General features: G+C 40.5%; 1 protein-coding gene across 1 annotated transcript in view; it reads right to left on the bottom strand.

Moving 5' to 3' along the window:
• Nucleotides 1-19,702: 19,702 nt before the first annotated feature.
• LOC108719591 (stromal interaction molecule 2) overlaps nt 19,703-27,473 on the bottom strand; it is a 64,017-nt gene continuing 56,246 nt past the window's right edge. Inside the window, exons 7-12 of the mRNA XM_041588336.1 lie at nt 26,828-27,005; nt 25,781-25,948; nt 24,128-24,228; nt 22,581-22,819; nt 21,841-22,042; nt 19,703-20,336 (exon numbers count right to left, since the gene is read on the bottom strand). Coding sequence (XP_041444270.1) covers nt 19,871-20,336; nt 21,841-22,042; nt 22,581-22,819; nt 24,128-24,228; nt 25,781-25,948; nt 26,828-27,005 — 1,354 coding nt within the window. The 3' untranslated portion in view covers nt 19,703-19,870. The remainder of the gene's footprint in view (nt 20,337-21,840; nt 22,043-22,580; nt 22,820-24,127; nt 24,229-25,780; nt 25,949-26,827; nt 27,006-27,473) is intronic.

The following is a 27,473-nucleotide window of genomic DNA, read 5'->3' as shown; positions in this document are numbered from 1 at the left end:
GCTGTAGTATTAAGGTTTGCTTTTGCCATGAACAAAGAGCTTAGCCAAGACTATGAAAAACATTCCTAGAGCATCACTTCTCCACCACCAAACATTTTAATTCACCTTTAGCAGATAGCAGTTCTCTACCAAAGCCAGGCTACTCTGGGTATTTGTCACATAAGGAAATGGCATAGATCTTTCAATACATTTTGTCAAACCATGGAATTGCAATGGAATATCTGCTATCCCACAGTCACACTCCCTTCCCAGAGACTATTATCTACTGTTACTATAGGCACCATCTCTGCCTACTATACCTGCTATCCCACAGTCACACTCCCTTCCCAGAGACTATTATCCCACTGTTACTATAGGCACCATCTCTCCCTACTATACCTGCTATCCCACAGTCACACTCCCTTCCCAGAGACTATTTTCCCACTGTTACTATAGGCACCATCTCTCCCTACTATACCTGCTATCCCACAGTCACACTCCCTTCCCAGAGACTATTATCCCACTGTTACTATAGGCACCATCTCTCCCTACTATACCTGCTATCCCACAGTCACACTCCCTTCCCAGAGACTATTATCCACTGTTACTATAGGCACCATCTCTCCCTACTATACCTGCTATCCCACAGTCACACTCCCTTCCCAGAGACTATTATCCACTGTTACTATAGGCACCATCTCTCCCTACTATACCTGCTATCCCACAGTCACAGTCCCTTCCCAGAGACTATTATCCACTGTTACTATAGGCACCATCTCTCCCTACTATACCTGCTATCCCACAGTCACACTCCCTTCCCAGAGACTATTATCCCACTGTTACTATAGACACCATCTCTCCCTACTATACCTGCTATCCCACAGTCACACTCCCTTCCCAGAGACTATTATCCCACTGTTACTATAGACACCATCTCTCCCTACTATACCTGCTATCCCACAGTCACACTCCCTTCCCAGAGACTATTATCCCACTGTTACTATAGGCACCATCTCTCCCTACTATACCTGCTATCCCACAGCCACACTCCCTTCCCAGATACTATTATCCCACTGTTACTATAAGCCAGGGGTCCCCAACTTTTTCACCTGTGAGCAACATTCAAATGTAAAAAGAGTTGGGGAGCAACACAAGCATGAAACAAGTTCCTGGGTGGTGCCAAATAAGGGCTGTGATTGGCTATTTGGTAGCCCCTATGGGTACTGGCAGACTAAAGGAGGCTCTGTTTGTTAGTAGATCTGGTTTTTATACAACCAAAATTTGCCTCCATGTCTGGAATTCAAAATTAAGCTTCTGCTTTGAGGCCACTGGGAGCAACATCCAAGGGGTTGGGGAGCAACATGTTATTCATGAGCCACTGGCTGGGGATCACTGTTATAGACACCATCTCTCCCTACTATACCTGCTATCCCACAGTCACACTCCCTTCCCAGAGACTATTATCCACTGTTACTATAGACACCATCTCTCCCTACTATACCTGCTATCCCACAGTCACAGTCCCTTCCCAGAGACTATTATCCCACTGTTACTATAGGCACCATCTCTCCCTACTATACCTGCTATCCCACAGTCACACTCCCTTCCCAGAGACTATTATCCCACTGTTACTATAGGCACCATCTCTCCCTACTATACCTGCTATCCCACAGTCACACTCCCTTCCCAGAAACTATTATCCACTGTTACTATAGACACCATCTCTCCCTACTATACCTGCTATCCCACAGTCACAGTCCCTTCCCAGAGACTATTATCCACTGTTACTATAGGCACCATCTCTCCCTACTATACCTGCTATCCCACAGTCACACTCCCTTCCCAGAGACTATTATCCCACTGTTACTATAGGCACCATCTCTCCCTACTATACCTGCTATCCCACAGTCACACTCCCTTCCCAGAGACTATTATCCCACTGTTACTATAGACACCATCTCTCCCTACTATACCTGCTATCCCACAGTCACACTCCCTTCCCAGAGACTATTATCCCACTGTTACTATAGGCACCATCTCTCCCTACTATACCTGCTATCCCACAGCCACACTCCCTTCCCAGAGACTATTATCCCACTGTTACTATAGGCACCATCTCTCCCTACTATACCTGCTATCCCACAGTCACACTCCCTTCCCAGAGACTATTATCCCACTGTTACTATAGACACCATCTCTCCCTACTATACCTGCTATCCCACAGTCACACTCCCTTCCCAGAGACTATTATCCCACTGTTACTATAGGCACCATCTCTCCCTACTATACCTGCTATCCCACAGCCACACTCCCTTCCCAGATACTATTATCCCACTGTTACTATAAGCCAGGGGTCCCCAACTTTTTCACCTGTGAGCAACATTCAAATGTAAAAAGAGTTGGGGAGCAACACAAGCATGAAACAAGTTCCTGGGTGGTGCCAAATAAGGGCTGTGATTGGCTATTTGGTAGCCCCTATGGGTACTGGCAGACTAAAGGAGGCTCTGTTTGTTAGTAGATCTGGTTTTTATACAACCAAAATTTGCCTCCATGTCTGGAATTCAAAATTAAGCTTCTGCATTGAGGCCACTGGGAGCAACATCCAAGGGGTTGGGGAGCAACATGTTATTCATGAGCCACTGGCTGGGGATCACTGTTATAGACACCATCTCTCCCTACTATACCTGCTATCCCACAGTCACACTCCCTTCCCAGAGACTATTATCCACTGTTACTATAGGCATCATCTCTCCCTACTATACCTGCTATCCCACAGTCACACTCCCTTCCCAGAGACTATTATCCACTGTTACTATAGACACCATCTCTCCCTACTATACCTGCTATCCCACAGTCACACTCCCTTCCCAGAGACTATTATCCCACTGTTACTATAGGCACCATCTCTCCCTACTATACCTGCTATCCCACAGTCACACTCCCTTCCCAGAAACTATTATCCACTGTTACTATAGACACCATCTCTCCCTACTATACCTGCTATCCCACAGTCACACTCCCTTCCCAGAGACTATTATCCACTGTTACTATAGGCACCATCTCTCCCTACTATACCTGCTATCCCACAGTCACACTCCCTTCCCAGAGACTATTATCCCACTGTTACTATAGACACTATCTCTCCCTACTATACCTGCTATCCACAGTCACACTCCCTTCCCAGAGACTATTATCCACTGTTACTATAGGCACCATCTCTCCCTACTATACCTGCTATCCCACAGTCACACTCCCTTCCCAGAGACTATTATTCCACGGTTACTATAGACACCATCTCTCCCTACTATACCTGCTATCCCACAGTCACACTCCCTTCCTAGAGACTATTATTCCACTGCTACTATAGGCACCTACTATACCTGCTATCCCAGGGGTACCCAACCACTGAGCCATGGACCTGTGGTGGGCCGCGGGCTGTGGCGAACTGGGCTGTCTCTTGTCCCAGCTGCACTCTATAATAGCTGCAGAGACAATGAAAAAGGCCCTAATTACCTGCAATCCCAGGTCCCTGACGTGCCATTGCCATAACAGCTGTTTGAAGCCCAGGAAACTTTTTACTGATCACGATAAGGACCAAAATATGGTTCGGACAGTTTTTTGGTAAGCTTGGAATGCACCCACGCATCTACATGCCCCCCCCACCTCGTCCCCCCCGAAAATGGTCTTGTCCGAAACTGTTGTTATTCCTGATGTGCGCCACTAACCACACAAAACGTCCTGCAAGGTCACACAGAAGGGAGACCTCTACTAGCGTTAGGGCTAATAGAAATATTCGGCACATTGCTGCCACTTGAAAAAAGAAGATCCCCAATTCATTTCTTGTCCTTGCTCCTGGAACAAAATGTATACCTAAGAGAGAGCCAAAAAACAACCTTTTTTTTATTTTTTTTAGTACAAAATTGCCATAATAGATTGTAGAGTGCATCAACAATTTTTAAATGCTGCATCTGCCTGTGGATTTCTTAACCACACAGCTCCCTTTGAACTAACAGATGGCGACTATAAATGTTGCCACATATCATCATAATGCATCCATAGAAGATTAGCAAAAAAATATATCTACAACTGAGCTGCGAGAGGCACTGAATGGCTGGCCAAAAAGGAGCTTATGTTTCCCTGGAAATCCAATGTAACTGGTATAAACCGTAGCCATTACTGTTTTCTCACAAGTTATATATATTTATATAAAATGTACCTAGATCCTCACTATCACTGGAGGGTAGGATGATACACATCCCTTGGTATCCATTTAATATATATATATATATATATATATATATACATACAGTATATACACACAGAAATCCCTTGACGCAGCAGTCCTAAATATGTCATTAGAAGGGGATCAAAAGAAGCACAATCTTTTATTTAGAATTCAGGAGGAAAGATTAATCATTCTCATTAGAATTATATTAATATTGAGCCTGTTTTTAGCCTTTTTTTTTTTAAGTAACTAATGCAGATTTTTCCGCACTAAATGTTCATTGTTATAAACAATTACCACGTTTTAGCAATTTATGCTTATTTTGTTTTTTTGGGGAATATTTTTTTTCCTGTAGGCGAATGTTCAGCCTGAATTGCTCTGCTTGTACATGCTGCAGTGTTCTGCCAACATACTGTCCTTTCCATGGAGCAACAGTGCCACCTACAGTGACATGAGATCATGATAGTTGTAGAATAAACTGGCAGATAGAATGATGGTCCGAGATTAATATTATTTTATAGCTTTTATGCGTAACCTTGTTTGGAATTGGAATTTCATATTTGGCTATGTGCAAGTAATCAGATTTTGGGTGCATATATTTTTTCTGTTTTGCAGTTCTAAGGGACCCAGGGAGGCAAGATCATGGTATAATTCTAAACTGGAAAACTGGGCAGCAAACTGGAAAATGAGGTTCAATGTTGATAAATACAAGGTTATGCACTTTGGCAAAAATAATATAAATGCAAGTTATACAGTAAATGGCAATGTGTTGGGAGTTTCCTTAAATGAAAAGGATCTAGGGGTCTTTGTAGATAACACGTTGTCTAATTCTGGGCAGTGTCATTCTGTGGCTACTAAAGCTAATAAAGTTCTGTCTTGCATAAAAAAGGGCATTAACTCAAGGGATGAAAACATAATTATGCCTCTTTATAGGTCCCTGGTGAGGCCTCATCTGGAGTATGCAGTTCAGTTTTGGACTCCAGTCCTTAAGAGGGATATAAATGAGCTGGAGAGAGTGCAGAGACATGCAACTAAATTGGTTAGAGGGAAGGAAGACTTAAATTATGAGGGTAGACTGTCAAGGTTGGGGTTGTTTTCTCTGGAAAAAAGGCGCTGGCGAGGGGAAATGATTACACTTTACAAGTACATTAGAGAACATTATAGACAAATGGCAGGGGACCTTTTTACCCATAAAGTGGATCACCGTACCAGAGGCCTCCCCTTTAGACTAGAAGAAAAGAACTTTCATTTGAAGCAACGTAGAGGGTTCTTCACAGTCAGGACAGTGAGGTTGTGGAATGCACTGCCGGGTGATGTTGTGATGCTGATTCTCTTAATGACTATAGAATGGCTTGGATGATTTCTTGGACAGACATAATATTAAAGGCTATTGTGATACTAAACTCTATAGTTAATATAGGTATGGGTATATAGAATTTTAATTAAAAGTAGGGAGGGGTGTGTGTATGGATGCTGGGTTTTCATTTGGAGGGGTTGAACTTGATGGACTTTGTCTTTTTTCAACCCAATTTAACTATGTAACTAACTAACTATGTAACTATGGGGCAGCGTGGGTCGTAGACTGGTCTGGGTTGACGCGGCCCAATGGGATTTGACTCTGTGTCCTGCTGGCCCATCTGACCCTGTACTTTACAGCTGAGATTCTTGCTTTCTTTTAAGTGAAGGATATCAGACAGGGCTGAAAAATGAATAGAAGATCTGTAATCACCTAGGTGGTGGTTTGATGATATCTGGCATTGTATGACATAAGATCTAGTGGGGCTTGATGCAACTTATCTAGTGGTGCTTGATGCCTGTGTCCTCCCTCCCCACTCACAGGTAGGAGAGTGGCTGCGAAGGTGGGATAGAGCAAAACCCGTGGACCAGGCCCCCCTGTTCCTGGATCCCCCTATGACTGCGCAGTCTGCTTCCCCTATAGTTACATAACTTGACCTGTATTCAGATTACCGTACTCAGAATGAAGCAATTAGTTCAGCATAGGGAATGAAATGGTGGTGGTATACTTTCTCTGCAAGCAAAGCTGCAGTGTTTTTATGAGTATAATCATTGGCATTTTCAAAAATATCATGTTCACAGGATGAAATTACTATACTACCTTCAGGTTTTTCTACCACTATCCAGACTTGTTTCATTTACAGTATTATTGATGGCCTGACAATACACTGAGTAGCACAAGCCCACAGACTAGGTGTTATACTAGCTCAGTGGTTATTGAGCTTTTCAGTTCCATATCTCAGATGTTGAGGAGGCAACCATAGAACCCTGCATAGGAAAAGCACAAATTAGTAAATTCACAGTCTTTTGGAGGCATCGGTTGGCTTTATTTTTAGATCCTCACTCCGTTGGTTGGAGTAGCCCATTGTTGTTGAGCCTAATGTTTGGGGTATAGGAGTAGGAGATTTTATAAAGCTCTGCTGTAGTCAACAGATGGCAACTTCTTATGGTAAATTAAGGTCTAATGAGATAATTAGGGTTAAGGACCTTGTAAAAACAGTGTTTATCACTGGACAAGTAAAAGGGTGTCTAAACTCATGTCACAACTACTATTGTCTTTGTTCCTATGTTTCAAGTTCATGAAATAAAATTTAAGCAGGGCTGAAACTATGGGTAGGCAGAAGAGACATGGCCTAGGGTGCAAGGCTGGGGGTGTGCTAGACAGGTTCCTCTGGGTTGCCTAGAGCAGCTTCCAAATGGGTTACCTAGGGTCAGCTAGACACAGCACTAATTGTAGGTAAACATTAACAGTTGCAAATATTTTTTTATGGATTCCTGCATTAGTTGTGTCCTACTTTTCACTTACAAAAATAAAAAGAAGTGGCCAAATATCAATAACTAATATATTTACCTTGTCACTCCACCACATTGTTCCAGGTATTAATGGGCAAACTTTGTAGCCTGATGTTCTGGGCAGCAGAAGGTTTTCTCCCATGTCCATCTAATCTGTGCAGTCTCTTACTTACTGCAGATGCCTGCACTGACATCCAAAGTGGTGAGAGCTGCCTGAAGATTTAAGTCTGGCGTTCATAAAGACTTCTTACAGCATCTTGCATTCTACTCTCAGGCTGAACTTGCTTGGATGGATTGGCCTGGTCAAGCAGGTAGTTGTTGAAATCCTCTCCACTTTTAGCTGATCTTCTGCACAGTGGACTTATTGATCTTAAAGGGCATGTAAAGTCTAAAATAGAATAAGGCTAGAAATGCTGTATTTTGAATACTAAATATAAACATGAACTTACTGCACCACAAGCCTAATCAAACAAATGATTTATGCTTTCAAAGTTGGCTACAGGGGGTCACCATCTTGTAACTTTGTTAAACATCTTTGCAAGACTAAGACTGTGCACATGCTCAGTGTGGTCTGGGCTGCTTAGGGGTCGTCATAAACCAAGCTGCTTGAGTTCTGCATGGCTGGGAAGTAAGGCGGGGGCTCCCCCTGCTGTTCATAAGTATGATTGTTTCCCTGCTCAGCAGTTAGGGACCGTCTGACAATTCCTATCCACAGCAGTAAATGAAGGGAGAATTTCACTGCATACAGTCAGGTTTCTTATAAAAACAGTACACATTTTTTAATGAAAGTATATTGGAGATAGGTTTCTTTTTCATTAAAATAAGTAAAAATGGGATTTTATTTTTTTGCCTTTACATGCCCTTTAAGTTATTTGCCAATTTCTTTACATCCCAATCCTATAAACTATTTTTGATCAGTTTTTATCTGTGTGTACTGATTTAAACGAAGATCAAATATTGATATATCCTCATGGAAATATTATCAGATGTGTCTTATGTTTTTCGTAACCAGCGGAGCATCAGACCAGCCCTTTTTCTTTCCCCTGACAACTTCCTTGGCTACATGACATGGTTGGGAACTGACCAGCAGGCTGCGCTGTTGTAACAAATGTAATTCATATCAACAGTACACATATTGCTTAATATCATGAAAGTTAAAAAGAATTAAGCAAAAGTGCTTAGAATAGCACTCTCATGAAATTGTACAAATTATTGTAAAGGTTTACTTATCCTTTTAACAAGTATTCTATAATTTACCAGCATATTCTGCTACTAAAATGGTCCCAGAGGTGGCCATTTAAAAAAAAAAAAAAATGAATAACGTTCTAAATGAGTATAATTAAGCATATGTTGTAAGGCTCCTTGCATAGGATAAAATGAACATGCACATGCTACTTCTCTGTCTAAATCGGTGCCAGAAAGTAATTAAATTCCCTTGAAATCCAATAATATCCAATGTCCCTTTTAGCTGCGTAAGGATATGTAATGCAAGGAGCAAGATATAGCAATGGCATGAAGCATTCATACAGACTCAATCTGATAAGATCTGACTAGGCATTATTACTGGCCACTGTAATGCAACATGAATATTTTTATATAGAAATGCTCTTAGGGTAGAAGCAAGTGAAGGAAAGGGGAATTAAATGCTATAGAACAGAAGCAAAATAATCTGCAGGAATACAGACAAAAGTCATCAGGTTTAGGGCATCGACACACTCAGATTCGGGGAGATAAGTCGCCCAGCAACAAATATTCTCTTTTTCGGGGCGACTAATCTTCCTCACGAGAAAACTTCGGGCGACTTCGGAAAACGAAGCGATTCAAATGGCATCCGGCCGGCGATTTCTAGTTGGCGGGAGGCCGTTTGGGGAGATTAGTCATGTCGAAGAAGAGGCAATTTGTCGCCAGGCTACTAAATCTCCCCAAATCTGAGTGTGTGTCTCTGCCCTTAAGGGGTTCAGTTATGATCACTAAAAGCTGGGAGCAGAAAGTAGAAGTAGTAGATGAGCGGACTCTCAGGGGGATGCCGGGAGTTGCAGGCAGCACTTTTATACTGTATCCACCAAAGGCAGGTCTTTGTTGTAACCTGAAAATGTTTAACTTGAGCAGCTGCTAATATTAGTCCCTACATTGTTTCCCTGTGTAAATGAAAGCTTTTTATATGGCCATTGTGTGAATGCCAAGGTGTGCTTAGAGAGGGCACGGAATGTTCCTGATTACAATACCTGCGAAAGAATTATTTATTGGCATCACCCAAGTCTCTCCTGCATAAACCAATCCCTGCATCTGCTTTAATTCTCAGTAATATCCTACCTGTACCAAAAGCCTTGCCAAGATTTCCCTTGTTACCGTAATGGCAGTGTAGTTAAACCGAGCTATTGATCCTTATGTTTTTATAGAGATCGGACAATATAAGCAGCTCAGTATTGATATGCAGTTATAAAGAAAAGCCTAAACTATTGCTCTTTACAATGTGTATACAGTAAATACCCCCATTTTACATTTTTCAGGGACCAGAAAGAAATGGCGTAAAATCCGTGAAAAATGTAAAATCATGGAAATGCATTATATATTGGTGTGACCACAAAAAACTGTGTAATATGGGGGAATACTTCCTATAGTGGATGTAAAATTGAGGTTTTACTGTGTTTGTATATACTGTACCAATTGTTTCGAGATGGAGCAAAATGTAAAAATCTTTGCTAAAATCCTTAGAAAATTGGCGCATCCAACCTCAAATTTAACCAAACCTCTTCCCTACCGGTAGCTGCAAAAAGAAACCTATATAGCTGTTTTCATTTAAAAAAAAACTTTTTTTAAATATATGAATTTTCAAAGCTGGGTTACTGCCCCCCCCCCCACATTTATCTTGAAATGAAGGAAACAATATAAAGCTCTTAAAGGGTGTTGTTTCATTAATCCAACAGCTATAAAAATGCTGTCATAGTGGCTGCCATGTTGGACTGGCTTTCCGGATACGCCCACAGGTGGCAGTGGGAAAAGGTAGTTCCAGTCAATTTTTTAGAAGAACAGGTGGCATGGAGAGGCCTTGTGGGAAGGAAAGTGGGGTCAGACTCACCTTACACACCCTGGTCGTCCCAATCTTGTGAAACCTGGTGCTTGATGAAGGAGGTATTGACAGCCTCCACGACAGACGGAGAAGTAGAAAATCACCGGCACAACAGGATATTTCTAGCAGGGAAACCCTAGCTCGTTTATTTGCCGATGCAACGTTTCGGGGCGTAACCCTTTTGTCAATGCTTGACAAAGGGGTTACGCCCGAAACGTTGCATCCGCAAATAAACGAGCACGGGTTTCCCTGCTAGAAATATCATGGAGAGGCCTAGATCATTTGTGATGGAGTTTCCAAACCACTTGGCTGGTCGAGTTCAATATATGAAATATAGAATTTCCTGCGAAATTATTTAGGATTTATTTCTCCTTTAAGGTCGGATTTCATTTACACTATTTAAGGATCTCCAGCTATGATTTCCTATCTATGTATTGTAGTTGCTACAATAGATTTTGTGGAGCATCACAAGTGGGTGAAATGGTGATGGTGCAGCTGTTTGCGGTTAAATCAGGCTTAATCAAAGATACGTGCAGTCACAAGGGATTATGGGCCCCACTGTAATAGTACCAGGCTATCACTCGTGATTTTCAAATACTATAGGGGTCAGTTACAACTGCACAGCACAATAATAACCCATAGCAGTCAACATGGGTGTCCTCCAGGGGGGGGGGGAAATAGGTAGGTAAAAGTATTAACAAAAGTATTGCAAATAACTAGGGATGCACTGAATACACTATTTTGGATTCGGCCGAACCCCTGAATCCTTTGCGAGAGATTCGGCCGAATACGGATACCAAATCATATTTGCATATGCAAATTAGGGGTGGGAAGGGGAAACATTTTTAACTTCCTTGTTTTCTGACAAAAAGTCACGTGATTTCCCTCCCCACCCCTAATTTGCATATGCAAATTCGGTTCGGAGGAGCAGAAGTATTTGGCCGAATCCGAATCCTGCTGAAAAAGGCCGAATCCTGGCCGTATCCCGAACCGAATCCTGAATTCATTGCATTACTACAAATAACACCTACCAATATTTTGGTGGCAAAGACACAAAGCTGCACCTCCTGGTATAAACTCTGTACTGTACTCACAAAACAAGTGTAATAAAGCAAAATGATGAATCAGTCAGCTCTCTGCACTAACCTTGTTACCTTTTAATGCTGTTGCTCTCGTACTCACGCTGCATATTTAGGGCAAGGCCCTTTCTCACATTCTGTGTATGATTTATATGTAGGCTTGGGTGAATTTGACCCATTTCGCTTCACCAAAAATAAGTCGCCAGCGAAATGTCACCGACACCCATTAAAGTTTGTGGGCATCAAAAAAAAACGTGGCGAAATTTTTTGGCGTGTGACACCATACAAGTCTATGGGCGTCATTTTTACGGCGAAAAAATTCGCCCATCCCAATTTATATGTTTGAACGTGGTATGACCAATTTAACAAAACCTCTCAGGCTCTTTGTATACAGGACTTCAGCCCCACAGCCATAATGAACCACCATTCAGCATTCTATAGTCTGTTTGCATGTAAACCTGAATGGTTAAACAGCCAGTGCTGGGATATCATCCCAATTACTTTGTGGCATTCTATAGCATGGAGAATATTTTAGCAGGTCAAATCTTTTGCTATACAGCAATTGTTAAAACATGATTCGGTTATTTTAAAGCTATAGCATCTTATTTCTAGGCAACACTGGGTACAATCAGCTCTTGTTACTATACAGTATATAGGTATACACCTAACTAAAAACAAGATGTTTCTGCTATAGCATCACACAAAATACTCTTCTCCATTCCTGTCCTTCCCTCTCCAAACTGCTTTTCTTCTATTCCCCAAACATTCCTCAGATTCATTTTGATACATCCTTTACTTTCATGTCCCGTTTCTTTCTTAAAGCTTCTTAGCTCATTCAGTTCAGTTTTACCCCTCTTACCATTTTTAGCCTGTTCTTTTGCGGTCCCCTATGTCACCCAGCCACCCACCAATTTCTGTTTTCTCATGAGCATTGTCCTTCACTTTCACTATTTTTTATATTGTTCTCCCCTCTCTTGCATTAAAGGGATAGTGTCATGGAAAAACATGTTTTTTTTGCATCGGTTAATAGTGCTACTCCAGCAGAATTCTGCACTAAAATCCATTTCTCAAAAGAGCTGACATGGGGCTAGACATATTGTCAGTTTCCCAGCTGCCCCTGGTCATGTGACTTGTGCTCTGATAAACTTAAGTCACTCTTTACTGCAAGTTGGAGTGATATCACCCCCCCCCCCATCAGCCTAACAACAGAACAATCGGAAGGTAACCAGATAGCAGCTCCCTAAGGGTTCAGACACACGGGCAGATTCAGGGGGGTTTAAGTCGCCTGACGATTAATCGCCTCTTCTGCGGGGCGAATATCTCCCTGAACTGCCTTCCCCCTGCCTGCCGCCCGCTATAATGACAAAACGCCAGCGCCAATGCACTCGCGGTGCTTCGATTTCCAAAGTCGCTTCATGGGGAAACTTTGGGCGATTTCAGAAATCAAAGCGCCCTAAGAGACATTAAAGTCTTGTAAGAGAAAAGGAACATTTTGGAGGGGAGCATTAGTAACATTGTGGCTGGACTGATTGCTCTTAAAGGAATTGCTCATTATAAAAATAAAAACTGGGTAAATATATATAATATAAGTATGTGCAAAATAAAAAATGTTTCTAATATACGGTAGTTAGGCAAAAATGTAATGTATCAAGGCTGGAGTGACTGGATGTCTTAACATAATAGCCAGAACCTCAGTTAAAAAGAAAAACATTCCTCCAAAATGGTGCGCACAACAGGCAATAGGTTTGTTCTGCCAGAAGGTAAAAGTTTGGGAGATCTGGCTGAGAAAAAGGAGGAGAGGCTGATGGATGAAGAAAAGAGAGAGAAGCAGAAGGCTGGGGCCTTCGGAAAAAGGAACAGAAAGAGGAAAGAGGGGCAGGAAGAGGTTTTGAGTCAGGAGGAGGAATGGGAGTCCCTAGAGGAGGAGATTGACCTGGAGGTTGAGCAGAGTACCCCAAAATTAAATAGGAGGGGTGAGGAAAGTGGTGGTGCCAGGCACAAATTAAACAGGATTTAATTAGGGAACTTACTTTCATTTAATTACTGTTTCATTGGTTAATAGTGTGATGCTTTTCTGTTTCTGAAATGTTTATATAATTTTCTCTAATGTTTTTTACTTTCAATAAAATTCCCTAACACAAGAGAACAGCTCCCTGGTAGATCTAAGAACAACACTCAATAGTAAAATCCAGGTCCCACTGAGACACATTCAGTTACATTGAGTAGGATAAACAACAGCCTGTCAGAAAGCAGTTCCATCCTAAAGTGCTGGCTCTTTCTGAAAGCTCATGACCAGGCAAAATGACCCAAGATGGCTGCCAAAAAAAAAAAATATGCTTGTTGGTGCAGGAGTTAAATTTTATATTGTAGAGTGGATTATTTGCAGTGTAATTAAGAAATTAAACTACACCGTAAAAATAATGACAGAATCCCTTTTATTGCCATTTTTCTCCCTACCACGATTGCCTTGATCTGTTTTGCAGGCAGGACTTGGGATGGGATGAGCAGATCTGACAGAAACAGTGGAAGGGTCAGTTCAGATGCCGCGATTATTCCTCTCACTACTCCTGACCTGTTTGTGATGTATCAGGTTTTACGGGTCACGCACCAGGTCAGGGGCCGACAGTGATTGCAGATGTGGGTACAAATGCTGCCGCGGGTAGCCTAGTGTGGCATCACTCTTAACCAGTAAAGGCTACCGACGGATTAGTTGTTATGGGTTGTTAGACCTGGTGCAAAGAGTTCAACTTTTGTTTTTTACTCCATATATATTCTACTAGACTGGGGGGAAATGTTCCATAAAATAATGCCAACACAGTATTCACTTGTAATAAGCAGTATGTATTCACACTGAATTTTAATCAAATTTCCTTTTAAATCAGATTTTCTTTTCCTCTGTAACAATAAAACAGTAGCTTGTACTTGATCCCAACTAAGATATAATTAAAATCCGCCTATGTGGGTTTATTTAATGTTTAAACAATTTTCTAGTAGACTCATGGTATGAAGATCCACATTACAGAAAGATCCACAATCCGGAAAATTCCAAGTCCCGAGCATTCTGCATAACCGGTCCTCTATCTGTATATATTTTTGTAAGTTTTAAATAAAGGTAGATGTAGAATATCTGCTGCTATAGTGCACCAGGCTAAAGTTGTATGAATGTAACCAGCTTTAACAGATCATTGCACCTTTAATTTGTATTTATAAACGGTTATCCAAATATACAGCGATTGGCTGCTTGATTAAATTGAGGGTGTGTCATTAACACTAAAAGCTCATTGAGCCTTACAGATTACATTATGCCTCTGATTAAGTGCCCTGAGTGTGCAAAATGAGTTAGGCCAACAACTACCTCCTGTTCCTAATATTTATCTAATAAAGATGGCTTTAAAGTGATGGTTCACCTTTAAATTGACTTTTAAGAGTAGATTTATCAGGGGTCAAATAGTAAATTTAAATTTTCAAGTTTCAAAATACACACATTTTAATCCCCCTATTCCAATGTAAATTGTAATGTGAGATTTATCACACCTCGACCATAGAAACAGTCCTAATTCAAATATTCGCCACCTAAAACCCTCATGTTATGTACAAGTCAATGGCAGAGGTCCGTGGAGCCATTTTGAAATGTTAATAGCCTTCCTGACTGAGTTTTTTATTCAGAGAAAAACTCAATCCGTACGAATCGAATACGATTCGAATTTTCGGGTCGGAACAATTCTATTGACTATTAGACATTAAAATTTTTTCTTAATGGGGAACTCCACAAAAACATAACTTAAGCTTTTTGAAAATTAATCATTTCCAGCAACTTTGCAATATACATCATTTAAAAAATATGCAGACTTTTCATGATTTGTATGTTTTCTGACAGTTCCCTAAGCCTAGCCGCCTGCTGATCTGACTACTTTGCTGAGCTGTCTGACTACTGTTACTTTGTATCAACAGCAATCTGTCCTCAGCCTGCATCCTCCAAACCCCACAATTACCTGCACACGTGATTTCAATAAGGAACTTAACCCAGTGCAATGCATTGTGGGTTATGTAGTTCCTGCATGCTGTCTGTAAGCTGTGGAGAAGTTGTTACAATTTGTTTAGTCCCTCCTTCCCTGACAGGATTTCAAATGATGCAGAAAGAGAAGAACTGTTAAACAGCTGGATTTCAGCATAGAAAGTGGCATTTATTCATACTTTTAGAACATAACTGTGATGGGTATATTAGGAGTTTGTGTTACCGTATATACTCGTGTATAAGCCGACCCGAGTATAAGCCGAGGTACCTAATTTTGCCTACAAACACTGGGAAAACATATTGACTCGTGTATAAGCCTAGGTTGAAAAATGCAGCAGCTACTGGTAAGTTTTCCTAAATTTGGTCACAACAAAAATCTAATTAATGAAATGGCTCACTACATTCTTTACATACCTCTTACTCTGGTCTCTGAAAAGCAAACAGCTCAGCTGCTTCATTCATTTGTTCTTCCTGCTTCTGTCCTGCTTGCTCAGCCCTTTAACCCCCCCTTCAGAATTGTCACTGCTATCCCACAGCCACAGTCCTAGAGGGTATTAACCCCTCTGCAGGGTATTAACCCCTCTGCCACTACCCTTTATAGTCTCATAAATGACTGCTGTTCTGCAAGGAATTAAGTAAGGGATGACAGCCTCTTGATGAGCAGTTTATATTGACATTTAATGTACGGTACTGGACAGCTAAATTAGCACTGGTTATTTGTGTGCTAGCTGCACTGTTAGCACAGCCAAAACGTGCAGTATAATTGCTCCAACAAGGTTACAGTCTGTGGTGGAGACACAGCCGAGCTGGGGGCAGTTGCCCAAAGAGCCCGAGGGTCCCCGGGGAGTGGGCATTAGCCTTGCATGCTGCTGCCTAATTAGCTGCACTCGTAGAAAAAAAATCCGGTACCTGCAGGCGGCGGATCAGCCTGTCCCTCCTCTGTGTACGTGGGAGGCTACTGCTGCTGCCGAAACCAGGTCGGATTGTATCGCTGCCGAACTCCATCCAGATATCACTTCCTACACTCACATACCGGTACATGCCAGGACGCGCCGCTCCTCAAGTCAACGTGATCGCGCAAACAGTGCGCATTCATACTTCCGTCGTACAGTCTTAAGTCACGCCTCTGCACGTCTTCCTTTTCATCGACTCCCAGGTGCGTGCGCAGAGAGAAGGCAGCGGGAGAAGGCAGCGGGAGAGGGCTTGTCTGCAGGTACTGACTCGTGTATAAGCAGAGGTAGACTTTTTCAGCACATTTTGAGTGCTGAAAAACTCGGCTTATACACGAGTATATACGGTATTTGGGCCACTTTATCAAATTTTGGCTTGGAAGCCCAGGTTCCCCTTTAAATAACCTCCAAGTCAAATTGTGAGTATATTCTAATTAAAAAAAATTCACATGAATTCGAAATTCGACCTTTGATAAATGGGCCTCAAAGTATGGTATAGAATGGCCAATTCTAAGCAACTAAATGATCATCATTATTTATATATTTTTATAGTTTAATTATTTTCCTTCTTCTTCCGACTCTTTCCAGCTTTCAAAAGGGGGTCACTGACCCCATCTAAAAAAAAACAAATGCTCTGTAAGGCTACAAATGTATTGTTATTGCTGCTTTTTATTACTCCTCTCTATTCAGGCCACTCATTCAAATTCCAGTCTCTTATTCAAATAAATGCATGGTTGCGAAGGTAATTTGGACCCTAGCAAACAGATTGCTGATCATAAAACCAGGAAGCTGCTGAATAAAAAGTTAAATAATTTAAAAACAACAAATATTATAGCATAATAAAAGCAAACTTAAATGTGAACAACTCCGTTAATGACAGATAACCTCTATATAGTAGAGACTCTAAAATACTAAAGCTCTTGGCACATGGGGCATATTCTTCACTGCGTGAACCCAACTGCACAGCCTTTTACTTGAAATTAAAAGCCCATCACCTTGCTCCAAAAACAATTTCTATTACGGCAGGGCTGAGCTCTGCTTGATGAAGAATGTTCTACGAGCCATGTTTCCCATCACAACCCCATGTATAAGAAAGCTGAATTTGATGCAACTCGTATTTAGTAAAATAATAATGCTTACCAGAAACCGAATAAATTAGTTTATTTGGAAAATTTAACATCCTGAAATGTAACAGATCTAAATATAGTGATTGAGATTTTCAACAGGCAAAACAACAAAATGACACATAAATGGCAAAAGGGGTAGACGTACGGGTCTGTAGTAGCAAAAGTATAAGTAGTAGTTATTTGTTTTGTTTTTTTTAAAGTGACTCTGTATATTATACAACATGTACAAGCCTCTTCTGGTAGAGAGAGAAATCTGGGGGGGCACCCACCACTGCGGTTGATAGAAATTGGGGGGGGGAGGGGGGAGGCAGTGCAAATGGATATGGCATATATCTGAACAATACAAATGGTGTTAAAATTCGCAGGAGCTGTGAAAACACGTTTGTAACACTTTATCCACAATATAAACCATGAGATATTAGTCTTTGCACATCTGCATGCTTTTATGTTTACTTGGTGGCGCAGCCTATCAGAAGGTACGAAAAGCCTCCAACGTTTTTGTTTTTGTTTCCTGCAGTACAAAGTGTAGCAAATCCAGTAACCCCTTGCCTGTAAACATTCATCTACTCTTGTTTATTTCACCGAAAGGAAAAAAATAATGCCTGGAAATAACTGTTTGTAAGCGGGTTTGCCTGGGGTGTCCGCTCCTAAAACCAACTGTAAAAAGTTTGACCGTTCCTAAGCAGGAGCCAGGTATAGACGAATCATCCATGGCTTGCGTCTGCTTCCTCACAGCTTGTCCAAGAACACGTGGCCATTTTCTCCAGACAGATTATTTTGCATTAGTAAGAGAAGAATGAACGGTTAGATGGCTTCAAAATGAATATAAAATGCATCTGTAAAAACTGACCTTTATTTAAACTGGCACAACTATCAAAAATAACTACACAAAACAAAAAGAAAAGGTAGTCTTAAGGTGGCCATAGACATAACAATTACCATCTTGGAAAAGATCTTTCCAAGAGAGATCGTTCATGTAGAGCTGAATCGTCAGATATACAGGTAGAAGCAATAGAATCCCAAATAGAACAATGGCCGATGTTTGGATGCCTTCAAAGGCGCCCAATCAAAATTTTCCATCCAGCCGATCAATATCCAAGTCTTCTGCCGATATCGGTCGGCTCTTTTCCAACCACACACACACCGAATATCGTAAGAAAATTCCTTTGGTACGATATATCTGTATGTCTATGGCCACCTTTAGAGGCAGTTTTATCAAGGGTCGAATTGTAAATTCGAATTTTCGAGTGTCAAAATTCACACGTTCGAATTTTAATCCCCCTATTGGAATGTAAATTCGAATGTGAGATTTATCATAACTCAACCATGGAAACGGTCCTAATTCAAATATTTCGTCACCTAAAACCTGCCGAGTTCATGTACAAGTCGATGGCAGAGGTCCGTTGAGCCATTTCGAGATGTTAATAGCCTTCTTGACATTCAAGGTTTTTTTTTAGGTGAAAAATTCGATTCGTACAAATCGAATACAATTAGAATTTTCGCGTTGGAACCATTCGATTGAATATTAGACATTCAAATTTTTTCTTAACCTCCCAGTTGAATTGGGAGTATATTCGAATTGAAAAATAAAAAATTCACATGAATTCGAACTTTGATAAATGGGCCTGCATGTCTGACACGAGACCATTGCTGCGCTGCAACTTCCGCCAACAGCTGGTATAATTGGAAGTTGGAGTTCAGCATCAGCCAGACATCCCTGTTTTAAGTAGACGAGTAAATCATTTTCAAGCATTACTACCCTATTCAATGCAGTATTGATGCGTTACATTTTTTTTGATGTTTGTCCTGTCACTTTCGCCTTCTTCCCTTGCATAAAGAATTAAGAGCCGAAGCCCCTTTGCTAGGCCATATAAATTGACATTATTTCTGCTGGCTTTGAACGCTGTGACATCACAGTGAAAGCCCCGCAGAAAAAAAACAAAACAAAAAACACGCGCTTTCACCAGCAGGACGTTCATATCAAAACTCTACGTAAATAATCCTCTCGTAGAAATAATCCTCTTGTGGAAATCACATTCATTAGAAACTCTAGGCTCTACTTAAAAACCCCAGTCTATTTTTAAAGTGAAAACCGACCCTCCCACCATCTACTCTTATCTCTCTCATTTTACAAATCGGACGCAATTTTACTTGCAAATATGCTTTTCCAGTCAGGAAAACAGTAGTGCAATTAGTTTACTTCTTTCTCTTTTTTTTGTTGAGTTTGAAGTCCAGAAGGTAAAATGTCATGGCTCTGTGGAAAGATAAGAAGATGCTCCAGTAAACAAGGTACTAAGCAAGCACACTTAGGCTTACCAGTCTGTTCATGTGTGTAAGTCCAAAGCGGCTTAAGAAAAAACAAAAAAAAAAGTAAAAGCAGAAATAAATAGACCAAGTGACTGTAAACAGATCCACTTTTCAACGCAATTCAGTGACAGCATGATCATGATTTTTTTTTTTTTTTTTCTTCTTTAATAGTCTTTAAAATAGTAGACAAACTTCGGAGCATTCCACTAGAACATCCCAGTCCGAAAACTCTCACTGGAGTTACATTCCTAAAAATACACAAGTTTTAAAGTTGAATGGCCTTTTCTTTTTTTCTTATTACTTTTAAAATTTACTTTGAGATCTTCTTTAAAAGGACTTTGATTTTAGATTGTTTTTTGTTTTTTTCTCCGTTCTGGGACAGCTCGTGTGGCGTATTCTTGACCACGGGAATTCCGTGAACTTCTTGGATGGGTTTGCTGTCGTTTGCGTTGGAAGGGAAAGAAGGAAGGGGCGGCTTAGAGGTGGGTAAGACGCTGGAGAGTTGGTGCAGGCTGCAGGATTTCTCCAGAATACCATTATACACCTTGCTAGCTGGGCTAAAAACCATGCTCTGGCTTTCTGATAGGCCGGGAGCATCAGGGCATGCCTTGGGAGCTTCTGCTGCTGAAGGAGAATCTCCAGATAAGGATTCCTCACAGGATGTTTCCTCTCTTGAGATTTTCCGTGCATTGACCTGCTGCGCTTCAAAGCTTGATTGTCTTCTCCCCACTGAGGAACTTACAGAGTCACATTCAGAGCCAGTGTCTTGTGTTCCCCTAACATTATAAAAAGACCAAATTATTTAACTGTGGAGCCTTAAAATAAACTGCAATCAAATGAAAAATATACAGCAGAAAATAATGGGAACATTAGTTTTTTTTATTAAAGGTAGAGTTGTTTTTTTTTTTACCTGAAAAATTTGAGTTTGAGGGTATTTTTCAGGCAAAATTCAAATGGTTTTTTTTTCCTAAGAAAACTTGAATTTTTCGAGATTTATTATAGCCCAAACCTGGAAACAGCTTGAATCTGAAAATACTCCAACGAAAACCTGTTTGAGGTCATGTAGACGCCAATGGCAGAGGTCCCATAAAAACAATTTGAAGATGTTTGTAGCCTTCATGATGTTCAGGTTTTTTTCAGTGGCTTTAACTCTTATTGGGAACCCGTCACCCCAAAAAATTATTCAAAATCCTATTTTATCACATAAGTCAAGCAAAATAAACTTTAATTACACTATATAAATGATTTGAATCTTGTTTCCTTCAGTATGGGAATTCATAATTATAACAAGCAGGCAGCAGCCATTTTGTGGACACTGTTATTAAGACAAGCCTTGTATCATCTCAGAATCTTGTTTGTGCACCAGAATGGGGGGCCTGATGTCCATTCCCATGCCCTGGCTACACAATTAAACAGTGAAGAGAACGGGGGAATGTGTGGAGAGCAGTGACATCTAGGAAGTGCTGAATGGAAAGTGAAAATAATTGTCTGTCCCGCCTCTATGCCCAGGGCACGGAGGAAGGGCAGACAATATTTGATTGACAGCTGAGATTTTTAAATGAGCTTACAACCGCTATGAATGCTTTAATAAATAATAGAAATTGGATTTCATGTTTAAATTGAAAAGGACTTTTATTTTACAGATTTTTGTGTCTGGGTGACAGGCCCACTTTAATTCTAGATTTTTTTTTTTTTTTTTTTTTGCAAATCACCCCGAATTCACAGATTTAATTAATTTTATTTTTAAATAAATAGGAAAGCTTGTGAACTTGTTCGAGGCATAAAAAAACGTCACCAACTCGACCTTTGATAAAATAACCCACTAGATGTAAGATCCTCACAATTCAGACAGTGAGCTTACATGGTATCTAAGGGGAAGTAAAAAGATTGTGAAAGGAAATAAGTAGCTTTACCTAAAGGGGTTGTTTACTTTTACAAAACTTTTACATAAATACATTACATTTTGAATTGCTAGATTTTTCTTTTTATATTATTGTTTTTTCTAAAATGGGTTTCATTTCCCTCACTCTCATACAAGTTCTAAGCTGTGAAAAACTGACACAAAGGAATCATTTCTCAGCAGCATGAAAGCAATGGCAGTAGCTCAAGTAACTATTGCAATAGTTGCTCAGCTTCAATAAAGGGGCCCATGTCCATTTAGTAAGCTTTGAATAACAAAAGAAAAAGTCTAAGCAAATTTCCTATAAGGTTCGATGGCATTGAAGTTCTCTGTAGATGCAATTGCTAGGGGAAGCAGTATTTGTAACAAAGGTTTCTTACCACTGCTTTTCAGCGATGAAATAAATGGCTTCCTCCTCTTCTTCTGTGCGGTAATAAGCTGGACAGCTGGACACTGATACGATATCTGGATCAGGTGACTGAAGGACATGCTGGGTCTGGGGAGAAGGCGGAACGATACTCCTTCGATGTCGACACACGCTGCTGCTTCTTGAAAGTGTCCCGTGAGTTTTTATGATGGATCCTGAAAAGGAGATATTTTTGAACATGGCAATCGGGTTGCATTTTATTAACATAAAAAAAGAAATTCTGTCCATGTATATGGTTCCTAGTTATGCAATGACTTTTATATATATATATATATATATATATATATATATATATATATATATATTTTTATAGTTCTATATTTTAAGGCAAATTAATTAGTAGGGAGTATGCCAATTTATTGATATAGTATGGAACACCTCCAGTGTGGCCACTGATTTTGTCTCCAAGAGGAAGTGGATCTTGTTATAGACAAACTGAAAGGTGAAGGGGTGGGACTTGTACTAAAAAAATCCCAGTAAGGCCTCAGTTTTCTTATCTCTGATGTACATCGTTTCTGAGACTATGCCATTAAATAACTGAAAAATCACTCTGATCACTAGGTGTCTCTCTTTGCAAATCAAACAGTTAGTAGTATGCTATTCAAACTGCCTGGATTGCTGGGATTTACAACAATTCGGATATGAGAGTAACTTTTACAAGTAGGAAAAGAAAAAAAGAAATCCATGACCTACCATGAAACTGGGAAATAATTGGAGGTGTGTCTTCATCCAGATCATCAACACCCCCAGCAATAGGATAAGGAGGGATGGAAACTCTAGGCATTACCACCCAGCTGTGGTCAGAGTACAGGGTGGATGTGAGGTTTGGTAAACCCGAGTTATGTACTATTGGAAAGCCGCACATCTTCTCTATCTGCTGCCAGCGGTACAATCGCTCTCTCAAACAGGTTGTCAGTTCAGACAGTGCTTTCCTGTGGAACACGTACCTCAAGTTAATCATTTGTTTGGTATCACATGCAATCAGGTGTAAAGGTGGTCAAACAAAGACCAATAAAAGCTGCCATTTTGGTCCATCTGGACAGCAACTTATTGGCCAGCAAATATTTTGCTGAAAACTGGCCAGATATCGATGTCAGGCTTAAAATAAAGAGCACAGCAGCAAGTTGCTGCAATCCTCATCTGACGGGTCTCAGTAGGCCCTACTGGATAATCTGATTGTTGGCTCTAGAGCCAATGACTGGTTAAGACTGATTTGGCCCAGCACGTGGTGCCCATATTTTACCAGTGAGATGATCTGGCTCTGTATGGCAAAGATTACCAACAGAAGCCAAGAACAACTAATGGGGATAGACAAAGCACTGCTGAACTGTGGAGAAAACTCAGCACAGTGTTAAAATCCTAAGGGTAGGGACACACTGGGCGATTTGGGGAGATTTAGTCGCCTGGCGACTAATCGCAGCGACTTTTCTCCCCGAATGCCTCCCCTCACTCTGCGCCTGGATAAAATGAAAAGTCGCCGGCGCTAATCACACACGGCGATTCGTTTTCCGAAATCGCCCGAAGTTGCCTCACGAGGAAACTTCGGGCGACTTCGGAAAACGAATCGCCGCGTGTGATTAGCGCAGGCGATTTTTCATTTTAGCCAGGCGTAGAGCGAGGGGAGGCATTCGGGGAAGATTGGTCGTGGAAAGTCGCGGCGATTAGTCGCCAGGCGACTAAATCTCCCCAAATCGCCCAGTGTGTCCCTACCCTAATGGGGCAGAGAAAGCAATATATGCAGACTTGTACCTCACCCTGTCTGCATATTCACTAAACACTGGAGCGGAACAGTTTTGCCTCTATGTGATCCTTGTAATCGAAAACAGATTTCATTAACAAAATCTTTTTTTCTTTTAAGAGCCACATCAATGGGGCTGGACATATTTTTCCTTTTTAAATAACATTTCAAATAGTAGGTGTAGCAGCGTTATTATATTTGCCATTACCAGAGTCTTAGGTAAGGAAAAGGTGACAGAATGAAACGTGAGCGAAAAATCTGGCCTTCTTTCACCCATGTTTGATTTCTAGCTCTGTGTATATTTTTGTTTAATCTCGACAGCACACATGGAGAGTGTATGACTACTGTGGAACTAAACATAATGAAGATATTTTGTTTCTTTGTCTTACAAATTCCACAAAGCTTTAGCATTCACATTTTTGAAGGCAGACAACACAATGTCCTCATTGTGGCATTTCCTTTGTATTCTGTGTCAATAAAACCTTCAACAGCCATTACTTACTTTGCTTCCAGGATTTTATGGTCCACCTCATCCAAGGATGAACTGTGTGCCACGTGCAATGTCCCAAACACTGTGCTTCTCTTCTTCTTTATTTTCTCTGCCTGGAAAGCAAAAAAAAGTGCACTTTAACAATGGGGTAAGGAGAAACAAAATAATGATATTAGCACATTTGAAGTGCCTTCATAATTACAGTAATTTTATTTTCGGGGAAAATGATTCTCAAACCACATCTTGCAATGTAATTGAAATGCTTTAGAGATCATTTTGCTTGATGAAAATGGTTGGATATTTAAATATCCCCAAGCCTTGGCTCTGCATTTTTTGTATTTATAAATAAATATTCTACAATTAGTATAAGTATGCTACTAATTATATGCAAGTCAGTACACAGTTTTTTTTCAGGCACAGCCAGTCCCTGCCCTGTCTAGCTTGCAGCCTAAGTTTGGTGGGTGAGGCGGAGGCATATTAAGTGACATGCCCAAGCCACAAAAGAATTACAGCTGAGATGGGGAATAAAATTGTACATCATGGGCTTCTGATGAAGTGACTAGCACAGTCACGAAACACGTTGAGCCATGCTCCCCACTGCTTGCTTCATCTGCATGTGTTCATGCATTGATTTTAATTTGGTATTTCAAAAAATTGGATGTTTTAAATATTTACAATCGACTTTATGAATCGTGCCGAGATGGTGGGCTACAAGTGTGCCTTTGATGACTAGTGCATATGTATATGCATTATTTCAGCTACTCTGATACAACTAAATGTGGGCATACACTATTAAAATTACAATGATGCGAATGGACGCCGACGAGTCGCAGGAGCGCATCAACTAGCTGATTCGGTCCTGGATAGAATAAAAAAAAAAATCAAACTTGCCCGATCTATACCAGGACGATTTTTGGCCTATCGATCGAGGGGATCCTTCGGAAGCTTTAATCTGCCTGGGTTAAAAGCCTCCACCATGCAACAAAAGTGAAGCTGAAGCAAAAAAAAAAAAAAAAGGCTGAGATCTGCTCCTGCCTCCTACAGGCGCAAGCAAATCTATACCTACTACAACTTGCCCCTGCTGTTGTTTATTTATGACACAGTTGGCAGTTTGTGAATATGGCAGCTTTTTGTGCTGTGGGGTTAACCAAAAAGAATAAGGAGAATGGAGTGTGGCATTTCTATTGCATAAAAAGGGCAAAAACAAAAAACCCGTTAGGGGTACATCAGTGCATCTGTGTTTGTGAGGACTAATTCTACATTCATAAAAGGCAGGATATCATTTCAGAAATAGCCTATTTAAGAGTAAACCCATGCCATGAAGATACAGTTACCCAGTCATCATGTTACATCTTGAACACAAATCATTTTATGAAATTTAACAGAAGTAGGGCACTTAAAATAAGTTTAGAATTTCGCGGAGCAATAAAGCTGTCTGGATATACGAGGTATCACGGCATATGTACTTCAACAGCACATTACAGGATTACATTGTTGTTGGCACATTTAAGTAGATGAATATTAGGATCAGCATCATTAAAAAAGGGAACAAGGCTATGCTTTTTGGAGGAGGCAAATAATAAGAATAGTTAATACAATATATTTTGAATAAAAAAAGTTATAAAAATTTTAGGAGGCATCAGAAATAATATTTAAATTCTTTACCTCATCTTTGGCAATGGCAAGCTGCATTTCTGCATTTTGTTTCTTTATATTATAGTACTGTACTTCCACTTCATGCGTTAATTGAAGCCATTTTTGCAGAGTTTCGGGAACAGACCAGTTGCTCCGGAGTTCAAACTCCTTCTCTGCTTTTTTCAGAGCCATGCGAACCTGTAATCAAAAATAAGATAATTATCGTCTTAATTTCATTGTTACCGATTAGTCATATAGCTGAGCAGCTTGTACTGAGATCTCTTCTGATGTCACTTGTCCTTGTCACTTTTGAAATAGTTATTTTGGCAGCACTGGTTCCAGAGACAGTTTGGAACTTTGCAGTGAGTATTCAAACTCAAAGGGGATGTTCATCTTTAGTATGATGTAGAGAGTGATATTCTGAGACTATGCAATTGGTTTTAATTTTTTTAATTATTTACCTTTATCAGCTTGCCATTTCATCAGTTATCTGTTTGCTAGGGTCTTTACCAATTCAGTGATTTGAAAGAGACTGGAAGCTGAATAAGAGTGTCTGAACAGAAAGACAACTATATAATAACTAAATAAACAAAAAAATTGCAGTCTCACAGAGCAATAGGTGTTTGGGTACAGGGGTCAGATACCCCCATTTAAAAGCTGGAAAAGAACTATAAATAAACAAGAACTCAAGAACTAGAACTATAAATAAACAAAAGCAATTAAAAATGCTTAAGAACTGGACGTTAATTCTAGAACATACTAGAAGATAACTTAAAGGTGAACAAGCTCTTTTAAGGAATGTGATTTTCACACACCACAAGCTTGCAGTCACGTGATAATTGTGTGGCTTGAATACAGTTGCTCCTAAACCTTTCCACTTCACTTAAAATTGACCCGGGACTAGCAGGATTTGTTGAACCCATTCCACTGTGAATGTCTATTGCTGGAAATTGCATTGCTGTGTGTTGTATCCTTTCCCACTGATGACACAATTGGCAAGGATACAAATACTTCAGGACATAACTATACCTCAAGACGTACGTCAAATTCTTAATTAGCAAGTTTGACTTGTCTTACCTGTACTAGTTCTTCTTCTGCATATTTAAGCCTACTCAATTCACATTCTGCCCCTTCCCTCAACTCCCGGAGCCGATAAGCTTCACGCTTAGCATCGCTGATTTCGTCCATCATTTTACGCTCAAGATTTTGCTTTTCTACTGCCACTGTCCTGTTCTCCTCTTGAGCTTTCTCTAGTCTGGAAGGTTAAGGCAAATAGAAGAAAACTTAGAAATTCCGAAGAATTTAACAGAGTCATAGTTAGAAGCTATATTTTCGTCGGTGACCAGGTGAATTCAGTTGGCCATTCATACAGAGAACCGACAGTTTAGCGAGGTCACCAAATGAGCTGATCTCTTCCCAATTTGCAGACATTTGAGGTGGGGGGGATATCGGGCTTATCCAATCGCGGGCTCATCACAACAAGGAGAATGAATGGAGGACCAAACGAGAATGAACTGATGCGGTCCTCGTTTTGATGAGATTTTGAGAGCCCCAAAAAGATGCCAACTTAATCTGTCTGCAGCTTATATGAACCTGTGTATGGCCACCTTTAGTCTCACTCCTGTGCTTCCATAAGTCAATTTAACTGGCGGGCAAGATACCATGGGTTACTTACGGAGAGAATGTGATTTAAAAGTGGTAATAACCAAAATCTTATCTTTAA

The sequence above is a fragment of the Xenopus laevis genome, chromosome 1L (genome assembly GCF_017654675.1).
Source record: "Xenopus laevis strain J_2021 chromosome 1L, Xenopus_laevis_v10.1, whole genome shotgun sequence".
Classification (NCBI taxonomy): domain Eukaryota; kingdom Metazoa; phylum Chordata; class Amphibia; order Anura; family Pipidae; genus Xenopus; species Xenopus laevis.
Note: the sequence above shows the minus strand (reverse complement) of the source record. Positions and strands in the feature narration are given on the sequence as shown.